Below are 25,240 nucleotides of genomic sequence, written 5' to 3'. Positions count from 1 at the left end.
TCTGTTCTTGGAAACCTTGTAGTCTAGTGAGATTCAGAAAACTAGAGCAGTTTCCCTGCATTGTTTGCTATGATTGATAGAAATATTCAGACACAGAGCAGAAGCCCCTCACCTTTCTTTGGAGAGCCAGATGCATGGAGACTGAGAAAATGAAAATTGTGTGTGTGTGTGTGTTTGTGTGTGCGTGCGCGTGTGTGTGTAGGTTGACTATGCCCCAGGAATGACATTTACCTCTTCTGACTATAAACAAAACAATACCAAAGAGTGGACCTTTATCCAGTAAAATGTAATAGATCCAACAGGTGTTATTTAGGTGCCTTTTATGTTGTGTACTTAGTATTTGGGATTCAGTGTGCTGTGTGTAATGGTGGAGAGCAGGAGGGAGAAGTGGTAACAGTAAGACACAGTCTGGTTGGCACGGGTTTACAGTATGAGGCAAGAGTTCTTCAGGCACATGCTGTAAAGGAGAAAATAAGGTGGGTATGGCTTGTGAGGGGCTAGAAAAAGGTGGAGAGAGGATGGGGAAACCAAGAATGGTGGACCATAGTTGATGGACTTAACTGTCATTGTAGCATGAAAGCAACTCTAGACTCTACTTAAACCAATGAGCATGGCTCTGTCCAATCCCAGTGTTTGTGAAAATAGAAAATAAGTGACAAGCTGTAGGGTGCTTATCTCTGGACTAAAATGTGTACTTCAGGGGTCTGGGACTTTGTCCGGTCTGCTTGATTTATTCTCACCACTAGCCAATGTCCTAGACAAGTATCTTGTCCATACAAAATAGGTAGGTCATGATTGTGTTGCCTGAATGGATGTGGAATTAGCCACTGTTCCACATTGGAATTGTGGCATTTAGGATTCTACCCCTACCACTGTTTGCTATAACACTGGGGTTTAAGTGTTAGAGAAAGCCAAACAGCAGTACCTGTGAAATGTTTTGTCTTAACACATTCATATTCAGTTTCTGGCTGAGTCATTCAGGATGTCTTGTTCCTTCCTTAAGTTCATTTCTTAAAAACCTGGGGAGTTTTCTAGGCAATAGAAAATAATAAGTTTTGTTTCTGTTCATTTTAGAAGCAGTTGCTGGGTTAATAAAAAAATAATAATAAAAATGTAACTGTAGAAAAATTCACTTTGAGTGTTTACCCAAGCATTTTGAATTTGGAGGGTTGCTAATGATTGAACCTGAGACTTCATGCACGCTAATTACCCACTCTAACACTGACCTATATTCTAACACTGACCTATACCCCCAGACATACCCAGTCACTAGCATGTCTTTACACTGGCAGAGGAAGGTTACCACAAGAGTAAGATTTTTCTGTGTTACAGCCTGTTCCTCATTTACCACACTCTCATTATGGTAGTCCAGTGATTGAATGAGATCCTCCTCAGTCAATGAGCAAAGTGAAAATCACATTTCACCCCAGTCCCCAGCAACCCTAGTATCATTGTGAGACAGATCAGGTGTCCCAGGCCATGAATGCCAAAATCCTAATGGATATGAGTGCTGTGGGGCAGATGTGCTGGAACACATCCCTGGGAATCAGTATATGAGGAAGCACAGCTGTTGGCTTTGAGCTTGTGCTTAGAATAAAGACTGATTCCACTATAAAACAACACATCTTGATGTACACAGCAATTCTGTAGAGAGACTGGCATAGACACCAGAGCTATGAATGGGTGAAGTCAGACCACTGTTTCTTCATTTCTGTGCACCTGCAGTGTTCCTGTCTTTAGGTCTCTCCCTCCATTTGGTTCCTCTTGGTAATTTTACTTCTTTTATTTAGAACTAAATTCAGCTCATTTGACTTTATCTTGGGTCCTAACACAGTCTATACTGCTACTCTGACGTTATCTGGGTCTTAACACAGTCTATACTGCTACACCTCCTTCTACTCTGAGTGTTCCCTACCCTCATGCACACACTTAATTTAATTGAAACATACTTGTATCTGTTCTGTTTCTGTGCATCCCTAAAGGACATCCATGCTAGAAGGATGCAGAGCAATTTCCAGTCCATTTATCAGAAACTGAACAAAGCAGTAAATCATCTATCATGGTGTGTGCTTTGCTTTGTTAATTGGTAAAATATTTTTCTCAAATGTAAAGAACAGATGATAGCTTCTTATACTCTGGAGTGCTTTGTTCCAGGCTTTGATTGTTATAGTTAAAACTTCATCCCAGGGTTTCATAAATTGACTTCCAGACCACTCACATATAATTGAATCAAGCCTTTATTGAAGCACACTGGTGGCGGCTGACCAGAACATAAAGCTGTTCCCCTGATCAGCCCCTGATTGCAAGGGCGCTCCTGATAAGCCTGAACACTGCAAAAGGAATGTTGGTGTGGGGGGGTGGGGTCTAGCCAATGCAAGCAAGCCAGGTTACAGAAGCCTGAGAGTGCAGTCAAGCAGCAGGAAGCCTAACCAATCACAGTTAGCCTAATCACCCTAGTTACAGAAACAATGTCCCATTAGGTAGTTCCCTGTTCTTAAAGGTTTCTACAGCAAAAGGAAAAGAACATCTTTTCCCAGTCATGACTCTTGTATTCAGCATTGTTGTTTTACAGATGGAGTCACAAAACAAAATGGAGTCACATTTGCTTTTATTATCACAGATGCTACTTTCAATGTGTTGATTTTTGTTCTGAATACATTTTAAAAGTAAGGACACTACTGCTGATAGTCTGCAAATCATTGGTTCATTAATTGTGTGTAACTTGACTGAGAAGCAGGATTTGAAGAGGCTGATCATCAAACATTATTCAGAAACTATTTTAAGAAGAGTAAGAGTCATGGAGATTATCCAAGAGAATTAGCTAATTATTTTATGGACTGTGGACATGGAATGTGTCATTTCCCAAAAGGGATTAGTAGTTTCAAGAATAAGTGAAAAGAATTTTCAGAGCTCTAAGGTATTTTTCTTATAGTTTCTGACCAGTGATTGATATCCTATGTATGCTAGACTTTTAATTAATGATGTTTTTCTTTGAGCTGTAATGCTTGTTATCTGTCTGCAATTTTATCAGCCTTCAATGAATATATTCAATGCAGACCTTAAACCATAGTGAAGTAGCACCCCCTTTCTCCACAGAAAAACACTCTTAACCATGGCTGATTTTAGGACTATCAGCAAAAGAGTCTCTGAGAAAGAGTCTAATGTAGATTAACTTCCTATTTTTGTGTTGCCCTGTTTACTTGGCCACTGGCTGAGAAGATACCAGCACTCCAAGTGCTGGACACTCCCTTACTTGTTTTTCACAAATATATCCAGTATAATATTTTGAAGAAATGTTCAAACAAGGCCTCTGACCTTGAGCTGGGCTTCATGGAGATGTCTACATTTTTAAGATAAGTTACAAATGGGCTCCATGGGTAACAGCTGGCAGGGGGAGGAAAGAAAGGGGAGAAGCTCTCCCCTTCTCAGGTGTTGTCCTTGAAGAGTTAATTTGCCCAGAACAGTGAAAGAAAAAGCTGCTTTTATGTGAACTTCTGAGCACATAAAAGCACACTAGGTATAAAACTCTGAAACTCCCTGAACTCAGGGTTCAGGGGATTAATTGATTACAGCAAAAGCTATGCCCTCTGAACCTGGCTGCAGCCAAATACAACTTTTCTGCTAAGTTCGGTGCCTTGCCTTCTTTGTCCCCATAACAATAGAACTCTTTAAAAAGTGAAACAATACATCAGTATGTTTTTGTGTTTACAGGGGATCGTGAAACCTGGCCTTAATGCCATCATGGGACCCCAAGGTGGAGGCAAATCATTGTGAGTATAACAGAAAGCACAAATAAGTCTTTTTGGTCCTGTTTCAGTGTGCTTTTACAAATCACATTTTCTGTTCATGTCCTGTCTGATACTAGGTCTTGAGGATAACTTGTATTTGGACTAGCTTTAATCTTAGGATCAGATAGTCTTATTAAATTTGGTGTTACAGAGCATAATAAGATCATTAGCAAATAGCAGTTGGCCATGTTATGAGCTAATGAGGAAGAAAGATAAGGAAATACTATTAAAAGGGTAGAAAAGGAGCTGAAGGTCTCAGTGAAGGCATACATCAGAGATAAATGTGCCTACTGCCTGGATTGGGTCTATCCAGGTGAAGGTCATTTGAAAGGGTTATACTAGATAAGCCAGTAATGTCTTGTTTTACTGTTTTGGGGCTTTCTTATAGCACATGATGAAAAGGAAATAAAGAATTTGTGTGTGTGCATGTACACACACACATTAAAGCACAGAACTTTTTGACTAGTTCATTTTCTAACATGAACAGAATTTGAGTTCAGAATAGGTGAGAGATGTGGCCTTTGTAGGAAGGAACTCACAACAAATATGTCCTATTATAGGTTGCTAGATATCTTAGTTGCAAGGAAAGATCCAATGGGTTTATCTGGAAATATCTGGATACATGGAGTACCTGAGGAGGCCAATTTCCAATGTAATTCAGGATATGTGTTACAGGTAAGTATTAGTGGGTTTTCCTTTTACATTTCCCCTGTTTCTGTTTAGGAAGAGCTTTGGCTTATAGTTTAGCATGCTTCCAATTGAACATGCTCAGAACCAACTTTCTTTACACCACCTTTACATAATCTCCTTTAAGACCAAGGGAGGAGTTAAAAGTAGAGGCAGAGGGCTGGGGATGTGGCTCAGCGGTAGCGTGCTCGCCTGGCATGCGTGTGGCCCGGGTTCGATCCTCAGCACCACATACCAACAAAGATGTTGTGTCCGCCGAGAACTAAAAAATAAATATTAAAAATTCTCTCTCTCTCTCTCCTCTCTCACTCTCTCTTTAAAAAAAAAAAAAAGTAGAGGCAGAAAAAACCTGGATTTCCAAAAGGGTCTACTATTGTCCTTTTTGCCCTTCCTTCACCTTTCTTTTTATCCTAAAAGAAGCCCCCATGAAATCCTCATACAAAGCATTCTGGAAGTTTTTAGAAGTCATCACAATCACCTGTATTCCATCTGGGTGTGCAGATAGGGAAGGAAAATTATTCCCTGAGCTCTGAAGCTCTGGGTAGAGTCACTGAAATTTTTAGATATGAAAGTTCACCATTACCTAGAAATTTTTCTTGGATTAGTTATTTTTGTGCATTAACTTACATTCACTGGAGTAATGGTCTGACAAAAAAAAAATCAGTGTTTTTTATTGAAATGGCATTTGCCTTCAGGATGACGTCATGTTGGCCACCTTGACAGTGGTAGAAAACTTGTGGTTCTCAGCTTCTCTTCAGCTTCCAAGAACTATGACTATCCTGCGTAAAAAAATAAGGATCTACAAGGTCCTTACAGAGTTAAATCTGAGTGAAGTGGCATATTCCAAGGTAATATCAAAATCAAAACAAGTAAAGAGGACTTCCCTGTGTGGGCAATGTGACCTTAATCAGAAGTTTCCTAAAGTTTAGATCTTTGTGTGTGTGTGTGTGTGTGTGTGTGTGTGGTGCTGGGGATTGAACCCACGGCCTTGGGCATGTAAGGGAAGCACTTGAGCTACATCCTCAGCCCCAAGTAGTTTCCTAAGGTGTGTGTGGTCAAAACTGGCTATTTTTTGTAGTGATGAGAAAAGTGACCAGATTCCTATTTTGAAGCAGTAAATTAAGTGAAGAAACAATCTCAACCATGGTGTAATCCTGGGGATGGAGAGTGGGCTATGTGGAGAGAGACCTAAATGGCCTTTTCCATGGTTCTCCCACCCTCTTTGTTAAGAAACAGCACCACATACAAACAAAGATGTTGTGTCCACCAATAACTACAAAAAAGAAATATTAAAAAATTCTCTCTCTCTCTCTCTCTCTCTCTCTCTCTCTCTCTCTCTAAAAAAAAAGAAACAGATCATTTGATATGTTTGCACTAACTTTTCTTCTCTTTCCTCTTTTAGCTGCTCTTCTCCCTTTCATCTTCTGGGGGACATTTTTGCATGGTTTTTTGAAATACACTTCTGGATTTGATAAGTGACAAGAATCTAAGGATTCTTTTTTCATGTGTTCTTTTAGTTATAGATAACACTCTGATTACTTTTGACATAATTAGAAAAGTATGGAATATGGTTGTTCTAAATTAGTCCCCAGTGATTCTTTTAGGGGACTGATACTCATATAAAGGCAGCTGTTGGCTTCTTAGAATCTTATAAATAAATTGATTCAAATAATGTTTTTAGCTTTTTATGGTATTTAAGCATGACATAAATTTATAACTATAGCCTGATTATTCAAATGATATGATTGATTACCTAATAATTACTGTCACTATATAATTAATAATACCATTCCTTTGGATTTTTCATTTGTTTACCTTTTGTTACATAACTGCAAAAAGAAATAGGCACATTTCCTTACCTTACCAAAACCATTATCAATGAACAAACTGAAAAATGTTTCTGTATCATCAACTGTTTGAAGTCCATCTCTTTTTCATAATCATTTGTATTATTAAAGATACAATAGACAATTGCTTTAGATTAATGATTAATGAAGATTTAATAAAAATGATTTTTTAATTTCACAATTCTTATGCTTTTCTTAACCTTAAAAATTATTTTTTGTTTTAAAGGTTGTAAATAAACATGGATGTAAAGGGAAGATGAAAAAATAGGAAAGACATTTGATATTCAATATCTTGTTGACTTTTTTGTTTGCAAATTAATCTCTGTTCAGTACTAACTTCTCAAAAGCTGAATATCATAAGACTTCATGTCATTGGTCATAATTTGCTACTTAAAGTAGAAGAAAACTTCAAGAAAAGTCTCCTGTAGGCAAAGGTTTCCTACATGCCCAGCAATTACATTTTTAGTATATTTTTGAAGGTTTTTTTTTTTTTAAATCTATTTAGGGAGCTATGTAAAATTAACTAGAGTGATAATAGTGGTAATATCATGTATTTGTGTAGCACTTTAAAATTGTTAAGCATCAAGTTCATATTTATATTCAAGAATTTTTATTAGTTTATAATAATTATACAATAATTATATAATCTATTAAAATAGATTTCATTGTGGATGTTTATAAATATTTATGACACTTTGATATATGTACCCAATTATCTTCTATACTTCATTTGTTAATAGTACCTAATCCAGGGCCGTGAGTAGCATTTGATTATGATCTGTTTGGAGACTCCAAATCCCGGATCTGTTTCCTACTTCCTAAGTCCCCTCTTCCCCGTCATTTACTGTTATAAAGATTGGGCCAGTTGCCCAGTGGAATATCCACTTTTCTGGATTTTTCTGAAAAGATGAATCAGGAATTCTAAGGTAAGTTAAGTGTAGAAAGCATCATTTTGGGAAAAAAATTATGAAATTGAAAATATGCTAAAATGGCATAATATAAAGCATACACTCCTGGCTCCAAGTTGACTCTCTTCTTACCAATCTACTTGGGATCATTTTATGGAGGTGGTGTGTCAATGGGAGGTAGTTAGATCAATATGAGTAGTTTCCTTTTCCTCTCCTGTCTTTATAGGTATTTCCTTATGTCAGAGTCATATTCTTTAGTGTTGTACCTTATTATCTTAAAACTAAATACTTGACTCAGTAAGGAACATACAAGACTATTAAAAGCCTGAGCTTCATATCAGGTGCAGTCACTTGACAACTCTGCACTGGGCCTCAGCTTATGCATATGGTAAACTGAGAAATCTCCTCCTTCTCTCAGGTGTCATTTACTTGATATACATAATAATCAGCATAATAAGATAACATGTTTCTATGAGGAATGGTACAGGTTAATTCACCAAATGACAATGATCATGTTCATTTGTGTGGATGATGATAATAATCTGTATTTTAGGTGGAATCTAAAGAATTAAGAAAAGTGACTAGTATAGGAATGGAGCTGGCCCTTGATCCTTCTATCTTGTTCCTGGATGAGCCCACAATTGGTTTAGATTGGAACACAGCATATAAGGTCATTAAACTCCTGAAAAGGTAAATGCTATGACAACATTGCTTTGTTTTCGTTTTTGTTTTTGTTTTTCCATTTATTTATTCTCTGATCACTTCTATGTACGTGGTATTCTTGGTGCAGGAGTTCAGAAGCTAAAAAAAAAAAAAAGTTCCTTCTTGGTTAGTGAGATACAATGAATAAACAAGAAATGGTTCAAGAAATATGAAACATTAGCATAGGGAAAGAAGGCCATGGTGAGAATGGGAAACTTTTTAAAATAACAGGAGGGTCAGGGAAGACCACAAGCATGTGACATATGAGCTGGGAGAGAGTCAGATGTGCTGTAAATTCAGAAAGACTTCTGGTTGAAAGAAGCAGGCAGTGGCCCTGAGGCAGAGCATGTCTGATGTGTATGGAACATGAGAGAAGCCAGAGGCACACACTCAGGAACTAAGAGTAGCAGAGGTTGGCTGGGGGCTTAACAACAAAAATTAATTTACTTATGGCTCTAGAGGCAGAAATTTGAGGTGGATGCATCCTCAGGATTGTTTCTTCCCTGGCCTCTCTCCTTGGCTTGTAGATGGCTGTCAGCTCCCTTGTGTGTCTTCGTCCTAATTTGCTCCTAATTGGAAAGGCAGATGACAACTTTCACAGACCACATTTAACCTTAATAACCTCTTTGAAGGTGCTGTGTCCAATGTGGCCACGTTCAGAAGCACTGGGGGATAGGGTTTCAACACCTGAGTTTGGGGAGTATGCAGTTAAGCCCTCACAGGTAGATTAGGATGTGAGGTGGAGTTGGGCAGGTGGCAGATTGCATAGACCATGTAAGAAGTATGGCTTTTCCTGTCCCTGGGGCACACAAGAAGTTTTGAGAGTTTTAGAGCAGAGCAAAGGCTGTGGAGAAGACTGTGCAGTAGAGTGAGAGTGAGAGAGGGCCCCATGAAGGATCTGCTGGAGGATGATGGGGTCATGGTGAGAAGTGGATGCTTTCTGGGTCTGTTTTCAAGGGAACCTACAGCATCAGCTCAGGATTGAGTTGATATGGGAGGATTGAGACAAACTGCTGAGCTTTGGAGCATGAAGGTGTAGAAGAATAAAATTAAAGAAATGACATTTCCTTCAAGAAAAAAAAAAGTGTAAAGGAACATTTATAGGAAAATTTTCAATAGTTGAAACTTAGGTATCTCATCTTTAAAAATAAAGAAACATATTTCCAACTGATAGAAAGTCTCCAAGAACAATACAACTGAAATCCTCCTCCTCTCACCTGGATTCCCCGCTGTCACAGTTCACTGTATCTGCAGCCTCTCCTTCCCTCTCTGCTGCTTCCTTTTTTTCTACTCCTGCCCTTTTACCCTAAATACTCCTTACTGCAGACTCCAATCAGGTAGGACACACTATCATGTCTGCACTCCCCAGTCAATAAGCATGGCTTTGCCAGATTCTAATCCAGGGCTCCTCAAATTTCACCAATTCTCCCTACTGTCTCAGTTTACATTCTGCCTCAAGATCCTCTCCAGAAACACACTGAGCAACCAGATATTGATCTCTAAATATTAACTACACCAGAATGAACCAGGGCGCTGGGAAGAAACTGTTTACTCAGGAAATCTGAAACTGTTCATGGTACGACTCTCTGCTGGGAGCATCCAGTGGGTGTTGCATGAGCTGACTCAGGCATGAAAGGATGCTGAGCTCTCAGTGCAACACACCTGGGAATGTGCCCCCTGAAGGTGGAAGCAGCCTCCATCATCTGATGGTGGTGGTGTCTGCTGGGCATCTCTGCTCTGAAATTATTATTTTTACCCTGAGAAATGATTAGCATTTTCTGAGGGAATACAACTAGCTCTTATGCCTTGATTCGACAAGTGGAAAATTCTTCAATGTGGCTTTGGTATTTTCATATGTTCAGAATGATTCTTTTATAATAATTTCCCTCGTGGCCACTATGCTGCTTTAGGCTTCTCTTGTACATTTCCTGAGTAAACAGTTTCTTCCCGGCGCCCTGGTTCATTCTGGTGTAGTTAATATTTAGAGATCAATATCTGGTTGCTCAGTGTGCTTACTGATCCTAGAGTGGCATTGCTTCTAGGTCCTTAGTAAACTGGGAAGTACATGTATAATGTGTTTGTTGTATATGTACACACATACATATATAAATATAGTTTCACATTTTACTTAGAAATATATTGATTACCAACATGTCATGTGGGCCTTTGTATGTGAGATATATATATATATATTGTTTGTTTGTTTGTTTGTTTACTTATTTGTGTTTCTAGTGCTAGAGATACCACTCAAAGCCCTGTGTATTTTAATTACCCACTGTATTAACGAACTACATCCCCAGTCCCTATCTATTTTTTTTCTATAAAAATACATGCATGAACATAGATCTATAACTCTAGTTGTTTCTGTTAGTGTGTGTATATTGAAAAGCCCATGAATTCATAATACTATTTCTGATTTCAATCTAACACCTCTGTCTTATTTTTAGTCTTTGCCATTTTTATGTTTATAAGTGATTTCGAACAAGGAGAGATTTGGTTCCTCAAAGTATTTACTTATTTGCTCAGTGAATATTTCAATTGTTTACTGGAACCATCCGCCAGGTAGTTCTGGTCACTCCCTTTTGTCCATCACCCCTGGAATCTCTCTGGCCCATTTTTTTTTTTTTTTTTTTTGTCAGCTGCCACACACTCCACCTTCATGGCTTCCCTTCTTTGTCACGACCTTGCTTTCTCTGATGCCCATAACCTTATAACCAAGTCTTTATGCTAGAAGAGAGGAAACAGCAAAAGGAAAGATATCTATGGGTTTAAACACCTGAAGGTTAAAATGTCATTTGCACATAAAAGTGAAGATGCCCAGTTATGGGTCCAGAGTTCAGGCCCCATTACAGAACCCATGTAGGATATTTAGATTCATAGACATTTTCTTTGTGGTTTGCTCTGCTTAGCACACAGGCATCCTTCCTCATGCAGAGAGCTCTGATCTCTGCATGATCTCTGATCTCCCAAACACTGCTGTGCACGTTCATCACCTGGGGTCTGGTTGAAATACTGATCCTGGTCTCTGGAAGGGTTCAAAATTCAGGAGTTTTGAAGAGTAAACACCGACAGTGATGCAGCCAGTCCTCAGAGCACACTTTGAGTGGTATGGATCTGAGGCAATCCCATTTCCATCCTCCAGTCCTTTCCCAACTCTTTATGTCCTTTAAACTAAAGTTCCAGTTTCTAAGTGAAGGGTTCTTTATGGGCTTTTGCTGCCCACTTTAGTTATCTTCTTCAACCAGTACAGCACCAACACCAACAAAAGCACTCACATAAACACTGCTTGTTGTGTCTCGCTGAACTGCTTCTTGTAGTCTGAAGAATAGACCTGTCCACTTCACACTTTGTTCACCTTGTTGTTTCACTGTGAGTTTCTCTTCTTATTTCACTCCCATTGGGACTTTCAATATTCTACTTTTATCTTTTTCAGATAGGGTTGTAACTCTCTTTTTTGTTTACAAGGAGCCATTAGTTATTTCTAATCCACATCATATTGAAATCAGAGATTCCTATCTCGTGTTTCTCTTTGAGTCAGAACATCCTTGGATACATTCCTAGATGCATAAGGTGCTTATAAAATTTTTAAATTAAAGTGATTCTTCTCTTAAAATATTTTAAATAACTGTTTTGAATAGTGATTATGGCCTTTTTGTCTTCTACCCATAAGTAATAACTTCTATAAAGGATAGTTTAGCAGTGTTCTTAGCTTAGCATTAGATCAGAGCTCAGATCTCAAGCTTGCCCCATTAGTAACTGTGAGTCCTGGGTCAGTTGCTTGACCTTTAAGCATTACCTGTAAAAAGAGGGAAATAATAATGATAATAATAATAATAATAATAATAATAATAATAATATAACTGCCTTATAACAACATGTGTAAGTGGAAATGAGTCTAACTCTAAAGCATTTAGCAAAGACATTCTAAAGCATTTAGTAATAATATATTAACAGGACAGAAGAGTGAAAATCAATTCCTAATGAGCCAGAATTTTTCAAGGATCAATGAGAATTAGTTATATGATATTCTTTTAATCCTTAGTCAATAACTAGTCCTCAAAATGAGTGTACTTAGAGATAATCTGTGATGCTTTTTAGTAATATAGACTCCCTATACACACCTCCTGTGATTATAATTCACTGTCTGGGAAGACTATTTAGGAGTCTGCATTTTCACTAAAATTCTAGCCAATTCTAGATTTTTGGTGCACCAAATTTTAAGAATCTTTAGTCTTTTTAATAAAAGCATTGAATTTAGGTTACCACTTACCAACTATATAAGTTGAAATGAGAGGATAATGTTCTACTAGTAAGAATAAAATAATTTCCCAAGAAATTTCAAGTTCATATGTTTAATGACACATTATTTTCCCTTTTTCACTTAGCATTTCAAAGCAGGGATGAATAATCATCTTCACCATTCATCAGCCTTCGTATTCCATCTTCCAGCTGTTTGACAGCCTCACCTTATTGGTCTCAGGAAGATTAATGTATCATGGTCCTGCAAAGAAGACTTTGGAGTACTTCGAATGAGCAGGTGTCGTTGACCTTTTCATGTACTAGATCCTTCCTTCATAGACTCCTGGGGAGACCCGAGGGGTCAGCAAGAGTGCTTTAGACCTTGCATAGACCTAACTGGATTTTCACCACTCTGAAATATTTTTGATCAGTTTGGTGCCAGAATTTTCTTCATTTTGCAGCACTTGCTTGTTGTTTAGATCTCTCTCCTCCTATTTGAGTATGCATGGTGTGTGTGTGTGTGTGTGTGTGTGTGTGTGTGTGTGTGTGTATAAGTGTTTCTCAAGGAATTTTGTCTGTTCTCTTCCCAGTTATGGTGACCTTTCCATGACAATTTAGTAATTGACTCACAGCTAGTTATTTTGTCAGTTGAACATTTTAAAAGTCCCAAATCATTGCTTTTAGTTAATATTTATTTTTTTAGTTTTAGGTGAACACAATATCTTTATTTTGTTTCTATGTGGTGCTGAGAATCCAACCCAGTGCCTCACACTTGCTAGGCGAGTATGCTACCACTTGAGCCATATCCCCAGCCCCAATCATTGCTTTTTGGACCATGTAACAGATTGTGGTTTCCCAGTGCTTCCCCTGACAGGTGATGTGCTCTGCCTTCCTGGGGGTTCATGAAGATACTGCTGCATTTTCTAGTAACATTAGATTGAAGATGAAGATTGTAATTCTTTTGACTGATTGTTACTAAAAAGAATGGCTCTTTCTGAATCTGACATTAACGGGCCAACATTTCCAGGCTGCCTGGTTCTTTATATTTCAGATTGAAGTATTGTGGGTTTTTTTAATGGCTTATCTATCTGCTTCATTTTAGAGGTTTTGGATATGATTATAGATGTTTCTGCATGACTCAAAATAAAGTTGTAATTAATCATTCTCTTTTTTAAAATTTATTTTAATTAAATCTCTGTCATTTAAAAAAATAACCAAACACAGGTAAGTCTGGGGAAGCCAGGGAAGATGAACTAAAGAGTCAGAGTTCAGGCCAGTTTAGATGATTGTGCCACAGGAAGTTGAGGTGAGAGCTCAGGTGTGCTGTGCTGGTCATGTTTTCTTGATAATGCTGCTCTGTAAATGTGTTGTCTCTTTGGAATTATAGCAGCTTGAGAGATGATCATTTCGATCTCTGATTTTAGTAGGTTGTGAAGCAATCTCTGCTGATAAAAATTATACTGCTATCCCAACATTCTCTAGATGAATTCAGGCTGCACAATACACACATACTCAGTATTTTTTTCTTGGATCTATATTTAGATTTTTGAGGAAGTAATGAGAAGCACCAGAGCATATTGATAGCCACTTGGGATTTAAAGATTTATGAGAAGTAAGGACTAGTGTAAGATGTTCTAAAGAATTCAAGAATGTTTTGAAATATGCTTTTTTATTTACTGGAAACATATTTGTTGAAATATTGTGTGACTGAATAAATAAAAACACAGGATATATTAGTGATGGAAAAAGAGAACAAGAAGATAAGGAAGAAATTATTGAGTCAGTATCTCACCTCCATCAGGCTTAGTGAGTCCTCTCTATTTTCTAAGACCTAGGGTGAGTTTTGGGGGGTTTCTTCTTATCTTCCTTTCTTTCTGTATTAACTTTTTAAAGATTGTTCTTTTAGATACACATGACAGTAGAGTACATTTTGACAATATTATACATACTTTGAGTATAAATTATTCTAATTAGGATTCTTGCAGTTGGAAATAATGTGGAATTTCACTGGTGGTGTATTCAGACATGAGTATAAGAAAGTTGATTTTCAACTGTTTCTACTGTCTTTCTTATTTCCATCTTCCGCCCTTCCCTTTATTCCCCTTTGTCTAATCCAATAAACTTCTATTTTTCCCTCCCCCACCTCTTATTGTTTAGCATCTGCATAACAGAGATAACATAACATAAACATTTTGGTTTTGAGGATTAGTTTATTTCAATTAGCATAATAGTCTCCAGATCCATCCATTTATTAGCAAAAGGCATAATGTTATTCTTTTTATGGCTGAGTAATATTCCACGGTGTATATATAGCACATTTTCTTTATCCATTCATCTGTTGTTGAAGGACATCCAGGTTGGTTCCAGAGCTTAGCTTCTGTGAATTGAGCTGCTATAAACATTGATGTTACCATGTCATTATAGTATACTGACTTTCAGTCCTTTGGAATAAACCGAGGAGTGGGATAGCTTGGTCAAATGGTGGTTCCATTCCAAGTTTTCTGAGGAATCTCCATACTGTTTTCCATAGTGGTTACACTAATTTGAAGTCCGACCAGCAATGTATGAGTGTACCTCTTGCCCCTCATCCTTGCCAATATTTATTATTACTTATATTCTGCTTTTTTGGGGGGTGGGTACCAGGGATTGAACTCAGAGGCACTAGACCACTGAGTCACATCCCCAGCACTATTTTTTATTTTATTTAGAGACAGGGTCTCACTGACTTGCTTAGTGCATTGCTTTTGCTGAGGCTGGCTTTGAACTTGCAATACTCCTACCTCAGCCTCCCCAGCCACTAGGATTACAGGCGTGCACCACCTCTCCTGGCTTGTTACTTATATTCTTGATAATTACCATTTTGACAGGCGTACAATGAAATCTCAGTGTAGTTTTAATATGCATTTATCCAATTGCTGAAGATGTTAAACAATTTTCATGTATTTGTTGACCGTTTATATTTCTTCTTCTGTGAAGTGTCTGTTTAGATTCTTTGCCCATTTATTGATTGGGTTATTTGTTTTTTTGGTGCTAAGTTTTCTGAGTTCTTTATATATCCTGAAGATTAGTGCTCTATCTGAGGTACAGGTGGCAAAGATTTCTCCCATTCTGTAGGCTCTCTTTTCACACTGTTGTTACTTTTACTGTGAATAGATTTTGCAGATTGATATCATCCCATTTATTGATTTTTTACTTTTACTTCTTGTGCTTTGGGAGTCTTTTTGAGGAAGTTGGCTTCTAAGCCAACATGATGGAGAGGTGGGTCTCCATTTTCTTCTAGTAGGTTCAAGGTCTCTGGTCTAATTCCTAGGTCCTTGATCCAATTTGTGTTAATTCTTTTGCAGAGTGAGATAGAGGTTCAATTTCATTCTGCTGAATATAGTTTCCAATTTTCCCAATAATTTTTGTTGAAGAGGCTGTCTTTTTCTGATATATTTTTATGGCACCTTTGTCTAGTGTGAGATAACTGTATTTATGTGGGCTTGTCTCTAAGTCTTCTATTCTGTTCCATTGGTCTTCAGATCTATTTTGGTGCCAATAGCATACCATTTTTGTTACTATAGCTCTCTAGCAAAATTTAAGGTCTAGTATTGTGATACCTCCTGCTTCACTTTTCTTATTAAGATTTGCTTTGGTTATTCTGGGCCTTTTATTTTTCCAAAAGAATTTCATAATCACTTTTTCTATTTCTATGAAGAATTTCATTAGAATTTTAATAGGAATTGCATTAAAACTGTATAGCACTTTTAGTAGTATGGAAATTTTGGGGTGTTTTCTTTTCTAGGTTACTTCTGTGATAGCTATATCAGCCCTGTGGAATTCTTCATGGGTGTCATTACTGGTACAATAAAGAGAGTCAGAAGACCAGGAAGGTATGTGTATCTCTTACATATCCATATTTTTGCCCAACTGAGTTGGTTGAGGTTTGGCAATGCAGCAGCTCATTAAAACATGTCCTTGTGAACTTATACAACAGTGTGCTGAACACATAGATTTTGTTGTCAGTGAGTGCTGTGGGTATTTTTATTTAATTTATGAATGAGCATGCTAATTTTTTTTGTACTCAAGTTAGGAGTTATACAAAATAAGAGGAAAAAGAAAAACTGGTGAAACCAGTAGTAATCTGTTAATAATGAGGCAGTAATTTGTGACCTGTTATCTACTTTTATTCCAAAGCCAACAAGACCGAAGTGCCTTTGAGTAGAAAAGAGTGAATAATAGAAGCATTAGCTGGTTTTTATGCCAAATTCTCTCTATATGAAGAAACTAGATCTGAACTGGATAGATTCTCAAAGGATCAGAACAAGAGGAGCTTATTCAGGAAGGAGATCTCCGATGTTACTCCATTTGGTCATCAGTTTACAGTCATCACCTGGTGTTCATTCCAAAGTTTCGTGGGTCATCTCCAGACCTGGATAGTTCAGGTAACTTACAGATTCTTCTAATTATGCTGTAAAATTATTATATTAGAGCAATCTGGTTCTGATATGGACTCCAACAGGATTATTTCATCATCTATTTGTCATTTCCCATTCTATTTGAGATATAGAGAGTCAACTGAACCAGTGTTATGGTTTGGATATGAAATGTCCCCCAAAGACTCATGTGTTGAAGGCCTAGCCCCATAAGCAGCAGTGTTCAGAGATAGGGTTCTTGGAAAGTGGCTGGATCATCTGACCTCATGTATTGATTTATTGATTGAGAGTATTGGGAGGTGGAGAAACTGTAGGAGGTGAGGCCTAGTTGGAAGAAGTAAGTCACTGGGGTAAGGGGTGCCCTGGAACAGTTCATCTTCTCTCTGGCTGCTTCCTTGCCCTCTCTGCTTCCTGGCTGCCACGAGGTTAAGATGAGCAGCTCTGCTTTATCATGCCCTCCTGCCATGATGTTACACATCACTTCAGGCCCCAAACGACGTAGCCAGGAGACCATGGACTGAAACCTCTGAATCTATGAGCCAAAATAAATCTTATCTACTGTTTTAGTCAGTGTCTGTGTTTCTGTGACAAAAATATCAGACAAAATAACTTCCAGGAGGAATAATTTATTTGGGGCTCACAACTTCAGAAGTCTCATTTCATAGAGGACTGACTATTGTTCTGGGCCCAATGTGAGGCAGCATGTGGAGTGTTCAGGAAGCAGGGACCCCAGGAAGATCAACCCTGTCAGGGCATGCTCCCCAGTGACCCGTCTGTTTCCACCACATCCCAAATGACCACAGTTACTACTCAGACACTCCATTCCAACTAGGATGGACTGATTAGGTTACAGCCTTCACAGTTCATTTTACCTCTGAATATTCCTGCATCATCACAGAGGGTTTTGGGGGGATACTTCATATCCAAGTAAAAATATCCCCTTTAAGTTGATTTTCAGAGCTGTTTTGTCCCAATGACAAAAAGCTGAGTAACACAACAGGTAAAAAAACTCATGCAATGCCTTTTATGTGCTTTCCTGAACTACATAACTCAAAACTTTTGATGATATAGGCAAACTCTAATGGAGAATCTTCATCAAATTTTATTTTTTTTTAGAAATGTGAAGCAAAGAAAATATCAAGTAAATATGACATTTTCTTGAAGCTGTCATTTATCGATTCATTCCAAAAATTCAACCCAAGTGCTCATGCTCCATTTAGATACTCTACTACAATAGTGAATGAAATGGGTAAAAATAAAACCCTCTGCTGGAATAGATCTTATTTTCTTAAGAGGACAGAGATGATAGTTGAACAAAGAAAATACATAGCATGCCAGATGATAGAAGGGACTATGAGGAAGGTTTAAGGAGAGAGAGGTAGACAAAGGGGAGGGAAAGGCCGGAAGGTAGATTGATGAGGGTTGATTTGCTCTTGATATCAGGTGTTGAAAGAACCTAGTGTCATTGACTACACCTGGAGGTAGTTTGTTCTGTGTACTGTCTGAGGGTAGAGCCTGTAGGTAGAATGCTGTTCCTTATTATTAACCCTCCTCACATAGAGATTCTGATGTTGGTAAAGCAAAAGATGGCTCATTGTGCAGTTTATGCACAGGAAGTAACCAGACTGAACAAGACTATTCACTGTCCATATAACTCCCTTGTTCTTTTACTGGTTCTGTAATAGTTATTGATTATCACTCCTCAGGGCTTTTTGTTTCTCCCCAGTGCTGGGGACTGAACCCAGGGCCTCACACATGCTAAGCAATGGCTCTGCCCCTGAGCTAGAGAGTCAGCCATTGTTTTAGTTATTCGTAGCCCTTATGTCACACGAAACTAGTTCTCCCATTTCATTGGCCCATTGTTTATAAGAAAATTAATTTAGCTGGCTATTTGGTGGTTATTATTTTATTATCAATCATTGACGTTCTGTGGAGTATACAGATGTGTCATGTTTTTGACTCTACATACCTGACTTTCCTGCGTGAGCACATCACTTTTTATATTTCAGTACTGTTGCTTTCCGGGTGCCCCTGGGAGCCAGCATCCCCTTTTCAGTCATGCTGTCCATCCTGAAAACATTTTTTTTTTTATGCAAACATTTTTGATCCTTGTACTTTGGCGTTTCTCCCAGAGCACAGGCATTTTTGTGTCCTACAGTTTCGGTCAGCTTTTTTGCTGCTGTGACTAAAGGATCCTACCAGCACAACCTTAGGGGAGGAAAAGTTTATTTGAGGCTCACAGTTTCAGAGGTCTTGGTCCAGAGAAGGCAGCCTCAAGGTGAGACAGGACATCATGGCTGGAGAGTGTGACAGAGTGAAGCAGTTCACATCACAGTAGTCAGGAAGCAGAGAGAGAGACAAGCCACTCACCAAATATAAATATATACTTCAAAGCCACACCCCAATTCTCATCTCCTCCAGCCACACCCCACCTGTCTCCAGTTACCACTTCAGTAAATCCAATCAGAGATTAGTTCACTGATTAGGCTAACTCTATAAACCAATCATTTCTCCTCCAAACCTTCTTCTGTTGCCTCACAAGTGAGCTTTCATGGGACACCACGTCTAAACTGTAACACCTATCAACCAATGGTAACATTGTATTCTTTCATAATAGAAATGCAACTGATGTCATTTGGAAAATCATCAGGTGAGTTAGATCCATGAACCAAGAGAAATAATATAGTGAATTGATACTTCAGAGTGATTTATGTATTAGGTTTTTTTTTTCTTGCCTCTACAATGGGTATATAAGTGTCTAAGACAGTTATGGGTAAAGCATGATTACAACACAGCTCCTTGTAATACATTGGGACTGTGTGTGTTTTGCATCTAACCTTCCTTAAGGTGCAGACACCAGGCCAAGAGGCTCCAGGTTGCATGTTCAGCCTACTTGCCTCATCAGTGAACTCAATTTCACAAAAGGAATTCCAGCAATGTTCAAAGAAGAAGCAGCCTCTAGACTAAGGGTAGAACTTTGTAAGCTACCTGAGTTTAGCAGGAAAATTCCTTTTTAGAAAATTTGTTTTAATTAGTTATACATGACAGTAGACTACATTTTGATACATCATATATAATGAAGTATAATTTCTCATTCTTCTAGTTATACATGATGTAGAATCCCACTGGTTATATAGTTATATATGTACATAGGATAATAAGGTCTTATTCATTCTATTGTCCTTTCTACTCCCATACCCCCTCTTCTCCTTTTGTTCCCCTTTACCTAATCTACAGTAACTCTATTCTTCCCTAGATTCCCCCCCTCCATTGTGAATTAGTACCTGCATATCAGAGAAAACATTTGGCCTTTGGCTTTTTAGGATTGGCTTATTTTGCTTAGCATGATATTCTCCAACTCTATCCATTTACAGGCAAATACCATAATTTAATTCTTCTTTAAGGCTGAGTAATATTCCATCCTGAGCTACATACATACGCGCGGGCACGCACACACACACACACACACACACACACACACAAATATAGATATATAACACATTTTTTTTATCCATTCATCTGTTGAAGGGAACCTAGATTGGTTCCACAGTTTAGCTATTGTGAATTGAGCTTAGCAGGACAATTCTTATTCAGCTTTGTACATTCTGGAATATTAGCTCAGGAGAAGGCAAACATTTTTTGGTTAAAGGCCCAGAGGTAAATATTTGGCACTTTGAGGGCCACATATGGCATTTGTCTTGGGTAGTCAACCCAGCTTTTCTTTATAAAAGCAGCCACAGCTAATACATACGTGATGAACGTGGCAGCATTCAAATAAAGTTTTATTCATGGACACTGAATTTTGAATTGTATAGATGTTCAGTATTGCACAAAATATTATTCTTGACCTGGTCTGACGTAGGAAAGACAAGGCTAGACACGGAGGAATCGGCAGGAAGCAGGTTTATTGGCTGCAGCCTGTCCAGAGGGGCTTTCACCTAAATCAATCCATCCCTCTGAACCCCTAGTCTAGAAATTTTTAGAACTTTATACCCAGTGTATGGGAAGGGGGATGGGCTCAGAGACTCACAATTTACAGAAGTCTACATAAAAGTAGGTTTTTTACTGTAGCGGGTAAGTAACCCAGGCCTGAGTACAAAAATAAACCAAAGACACTCTCTCTGAAATTAGTGCTTGAGAAAGGGAGAGTTCCTCTTCCTTGTCCTCCACAGCTGGTTTTGGAACCTAATTAGCACCATTCCCTGGATTGTAAAGGACTTTCCCTAGGATCTAATTACGTTCCTTTGAAGTGTAAATGCCCCTGTGCAGGCTCCAGGCTCAAGGCTTGAGGCCTTCTGAACTGAGCCAGTCTCCCTGGAACACTCTCTTGTAAACACACTTCCCTCCTAAAAACTCTTACTAACAATCATAGATTGTTTTAGACTAGAAAATTTATGACCCTAGATAGCCTATAAATGTTGACCAAAACTAGTAAGCAGTGCTCGGAATCTGGAGTGCTGATCTCCTCCAGGCCCTGGAACACCTTTAGTTGTTGCAAGATAAAGCAAAAGGAAATCAGAAGCCTAACCACATTTTCTTTTGCAGAAATTCTTGCTGGTCCTCTAAGAACAATTATGGTGAGGGTCTCTGGAGAAGCTTTTCTGTGGAGGAGAGAATACCTCCCAATTATTGGGAAAAAAAGCAAAGCATTCTTTGTTCATGGGTTTAGGAAAAATACAAGCCTAGCCCTGTTTGGCTCGTGGCCACAGTTTACTGACTCTCAGCATAAAGTTTTTATTCTTGTATTATTTTTATTCCTCTAAGTTTTTGAAAATGGAGTTGCTAAAGTGAATTATGGCTTCTTGATGATAATCCTGTATTTATTGCCTCATTGTTCTAATTTGTTCTGGTCTAGTTATTTATTGACATGATTCAGACTTGACATCTAACCAGATGGTGTATGGGGAAGATGTAGGTATGCATGGATTACTTGAAAAAGGTTTAGTGTTTATTTAATGTGCCAAGTTTTCTTATCAAATCAACTTGGACAACATTATAATTAATCATTGGGAGAGTCATTGTGTGTATTTGCATATTTGCATATTAAATATTTTACTTTTTTTTTTTTTTTAGTGCAAGCTACATTCCTCAATCCCTCAGAACACACTTTGAGAAATGTTGTTTAAGTACTTCTGAACAAATGCAGAATAAGGTGGTTGGAGAATTTCTTTTTTTAATCTGTTTTGAACAGATTAGAGTACAGACACACAAAGATCATAGATAGTGTCATTTAGTCTATGGTGAAATGTTCATTTTGCTCAATGATTTTCTTTTTCTTCATGGAAGAAGGAACAACATGTGAACCTTGTGAAAATGTGCTATGATCTCAGGATTCATCATTTTTCAATATGTTTGAAAATAACTAGAAAAAAATTCTAATGATATTAATATCTAATGATATTAATGTAAAATGTCAAATTTGAATGCAAAAAAATGGATAAAGCAGAGCATCTATTGGGAAGTCTGAATATCTTAGAAGCCATACTGTGTGAAAAAAATAATAAAAAATAAAACAGATTCTTGTATACATGAGCATGCTGCATGTCCATAGAACCATCTGCATTTATTTTGAAAGTTTGATCTGTTGAAATGAAGCAAAGCATATTCTGAGGGTGTTGGAAATGGTAGGGTAATGGGTCCCCCCCTAAATTTCTCTTATTAGCAGAGGGATTTTAAGGACATGTCATGGGTGAAATATTTAATTAACATTGTTTCCAGAGTCCAGTTTTTACAAACTAGCCTTTACAGATCATGATTCTGTTTTTGCATTTTGTTTAACTTCTTGCCATAGTGTGCTTTACTATTTAGTTCATGGCTTGATATTGTGGTAACACTGAGATTTTCTTTACTCTGACATTTTCAAGATATATTTCAGGATATTTTGCTTTCTTTACATTACAATTTCTCTATTATTGTATTTAACCCAAGAATAATAATAAGTAGAATTCCTCATGTTGACTATATCACAATGTAATCTTTTGCCAATTAAAACTTTTTTAAGACACTTTTTATTCTATAAACAAGTGTGATGGTGGTTCATTCTCTCTGGGACCCATTAACACAGACTAAATAGGTGAAGATGGGTGAGGATGGCAAAGAATTGGAGGCTCAGGTGTGCCAAGTATATTGTAGACCTCACTGACTGGGGTTGAAAGACCTGCAATGTCAGAGGAGATGGTAATGGAACCTTTGAGTGTACTCAGCTGGCTGAATGCATTGGTGACAGTGACAATGTGCTTCCAGGGCAGGTGGAGACTCCCCACAGGTTGAATAGGTGCATGTTGCTACTTCTGTATCATTCAAAATTCCTTTGTTAGGTGTGTTTGGGGGTATTAAGTTTTTATTTATCTGTTCATTTTGAAGAGATGGGGATCAAAGTCTATGTGTGTCACATGCTAGGTCAGCATTCTTTTATTGAAATTTTATGTATTTCTACTGATCAGAGTGAAGCTTCCTGTTTTCACTTGAACCTCTTTAAGCATAAAGCTGAAGTTCACTGGCATAAAAGTTGAGAACTTGTTCCATCAAAACTCTGATTTTGTTTCTGAAATTACTTTCCCCACACCTGCATCACTCTGCTGCAGCTCACTATGCCTGGTCAATCTTACCTTGTCTAGTCCTCTTGTCCTTTCAGTGCCCAAACAACAGAGTCCTCACATTTTCAATATGACTTAGAAAGCAATGATACTGTGGCCACATCATTTAAAGTGTGCATCTTAGTGGAGAGATTTGATTGGGTAGCCATATATTTTATAATAATGAATTTTTTACATGCAATTGAAACTCTTTCCTTTTATTTTCATTTTTCTCTTTGAAAAGATAATTGCCACATTCATTCTGGGACTCGTGATAGGTACCACTCTCCTTTTGCTGAAGGATCATTCTATTGAAATCCAACTTAGGTAAGTAAATTTGGATCTTGATTTTGAGAAAATTCTGACATTTTGTTCAGACTCAAGGATACCCATTAAGAATTTTTATGACAATACAGGGTAAATGTTGCTGTTTTATTGTGGGGTAGCATCAGTTAGTGTATTACAAATCAATGGAACAGCTAAGTTTTGGTTTTGCTCAGGTATGAATGTGTGTGGTGGTAAATTACACACATCTTGTATACTTAACCATTTTTAAGTGCATATTTGGGAGGCATCAAGTACATTCATATAAACTGTCATCCAATCCAGAGCAACTTCATCTTCCAAGGTAGAATCTTAAACCCACCTAATGAATAAGCACCCACACTCACCTCTCCCACCTCTGTAACCATCTTTAACTTTCTATCAAATTTTTTGGAACTTGGCTATTACAGGAACCTCACAAATGTGAAATCATATAGTACTCATCTTTTCATGACTTCCTTATTTTCTTTAGCATAATGTCCTCAAGGTTCTAAATTGTAGCAGGTATTATAATTTCTTTTCAGTTTTAAGGCTGAGGAATATTCTATCATATGTGTATTCTACATTTTATTTTTCCAATTATCCATTGCTGAAAATCTGTTATTTACATGTTTTGACTATTTGTGTGATGCTGCTATGGGCATATACATACATGTTTGAATTCTTTGTTCAAACAGATACCCAGAAGTAGAATTTCTGAATCATGTGGAAATTCTGTTGATTTTCAGAACTATTGCCATATACTTCTACTTCATTTTACATTGGGTAAAACCAGAAATGTACAGAGTTTCAATTTTTCCACCTTCTCATCAAAACTGATTCTTTTTTTTTTCTTTTTTGAAATAACAGAGGTTATAGGATCTTTAGAGATATGTCTGTTTTAAGTCCTTTGCCAATTTTAAGATAGAATTATTTAGTTTTGGGGGTTTTGTTGTTGTTGCTGCAGAGTTGGAATCCTTTAACTTATGAGTTATTAATGCCTTTTCAGATACATGACTTACACATATTTTATCCCATTTCATGGGGTTCTTATCTCTGTTGATAGTGTGTTTTATGCACAGCTGTTTTTAATTTTGATATAATCCAGTTGATCTGTTAGAGTTTGTGAGCCAATTTCTTTTAAGGTTCTATTGGAATGACTTTGGAGTATAGGGCTCGTGGATGGGACTGAGTTCTTTCTAATTCTCATTTGGAAAGTATTTGTCAATGTTATGATCCTTTCTAGTTTCAGTCATAATGTGCCCTAGAAGTTTTCATTCCAGGATGTCATTTTAAACAGCTGCATCATATTCTGAGTTAGATTCTCAACAATGCCAGAGATCTCCCATCATAATGCTTGAATAGAGAACCACTTCTCACTAGGCTGGTTTTCACTGTCAGTTCAGTTGTTTGGTTAGGAAGGGAAGCCCCTCCCTGTTTCAGGGATGTTGGCATGCTCTTAAGAAATCCTTATTTCTGTTGAAGTGTAAATTAGGTGAGATCTTTTCTTTCTAAACCTAAATTATTTATGAAGAAATAAGCATTAATAGTCTTCATACATGTGATCAAATTACTTTTTTATTATGAATAAGCATGAGATTGATTTCTGTTTTGAGCACTTTGTAAATCCTGTAGGAAAGTGGCTGTCCCACATGTAGGATAACTGTCAAGTCTACTGATGGTCCTGTCCTGGGTGACTGCAGTAAGGAGCCAAGAGCAGGTTTCTTCCACCATCTCATTTTCTTCCACATGTCTTACTTTCTTATTACTTCACTT

General features: G+C 37.6%; 1 protein-coding gene across 1 annotated transcript in view; it reads left to right on the top strand.

Moving 5' to 3' along the window:
- Positions 1-25,240, top strand: part of LOC101968716 (broad substrate specificity ATP-binding cassette transporter ABCG2) — a 126,070-nt gene that overhangs the window by 62,207 nt on the left and 38,623 nt on the right. The window contains exons 9-12 of the mRNA XM_078020728.1: positions 3,712-3,770; positions 4,349-4,463; positions 5,171-5,323; positions 7,784-7,920. Of these exons, the coding sequence (XP_077876854.1) occupies positions 3,712-3,770; positions 4,349-4,463; positions 5,171-5,323; positions 7,784-7,920 (464 nt within the window). The remainder of the gene's footprint in view (positions 1-3,711; positions 3,771-4,348; positions 4,464-5,170; positions 5,324-7,783; positions 7,921-25,240) is intronic.

This window comes from Ictidomys tridecemlineatus, chromosome 9 (genome assembly GCF_052094955.1).
Source record: "Ictidomys tridecemlineatus isolate mIctTri1 chromosome 9, mIctTri1.hap1, whole genome shotgun sequence".
Taxonomy (NCBI): domain Eukaryota; kingdom Metazoa; phylum Chordata; class Mammalia; order Rodentia; family Sciuridae; genus Ictidomys; species Ictidomys tridecemlineatus.
Note: the sequence above shows the minus strand (reverse complement) of the source record. Positions and strands in the feature narration are given on the sequence as shown.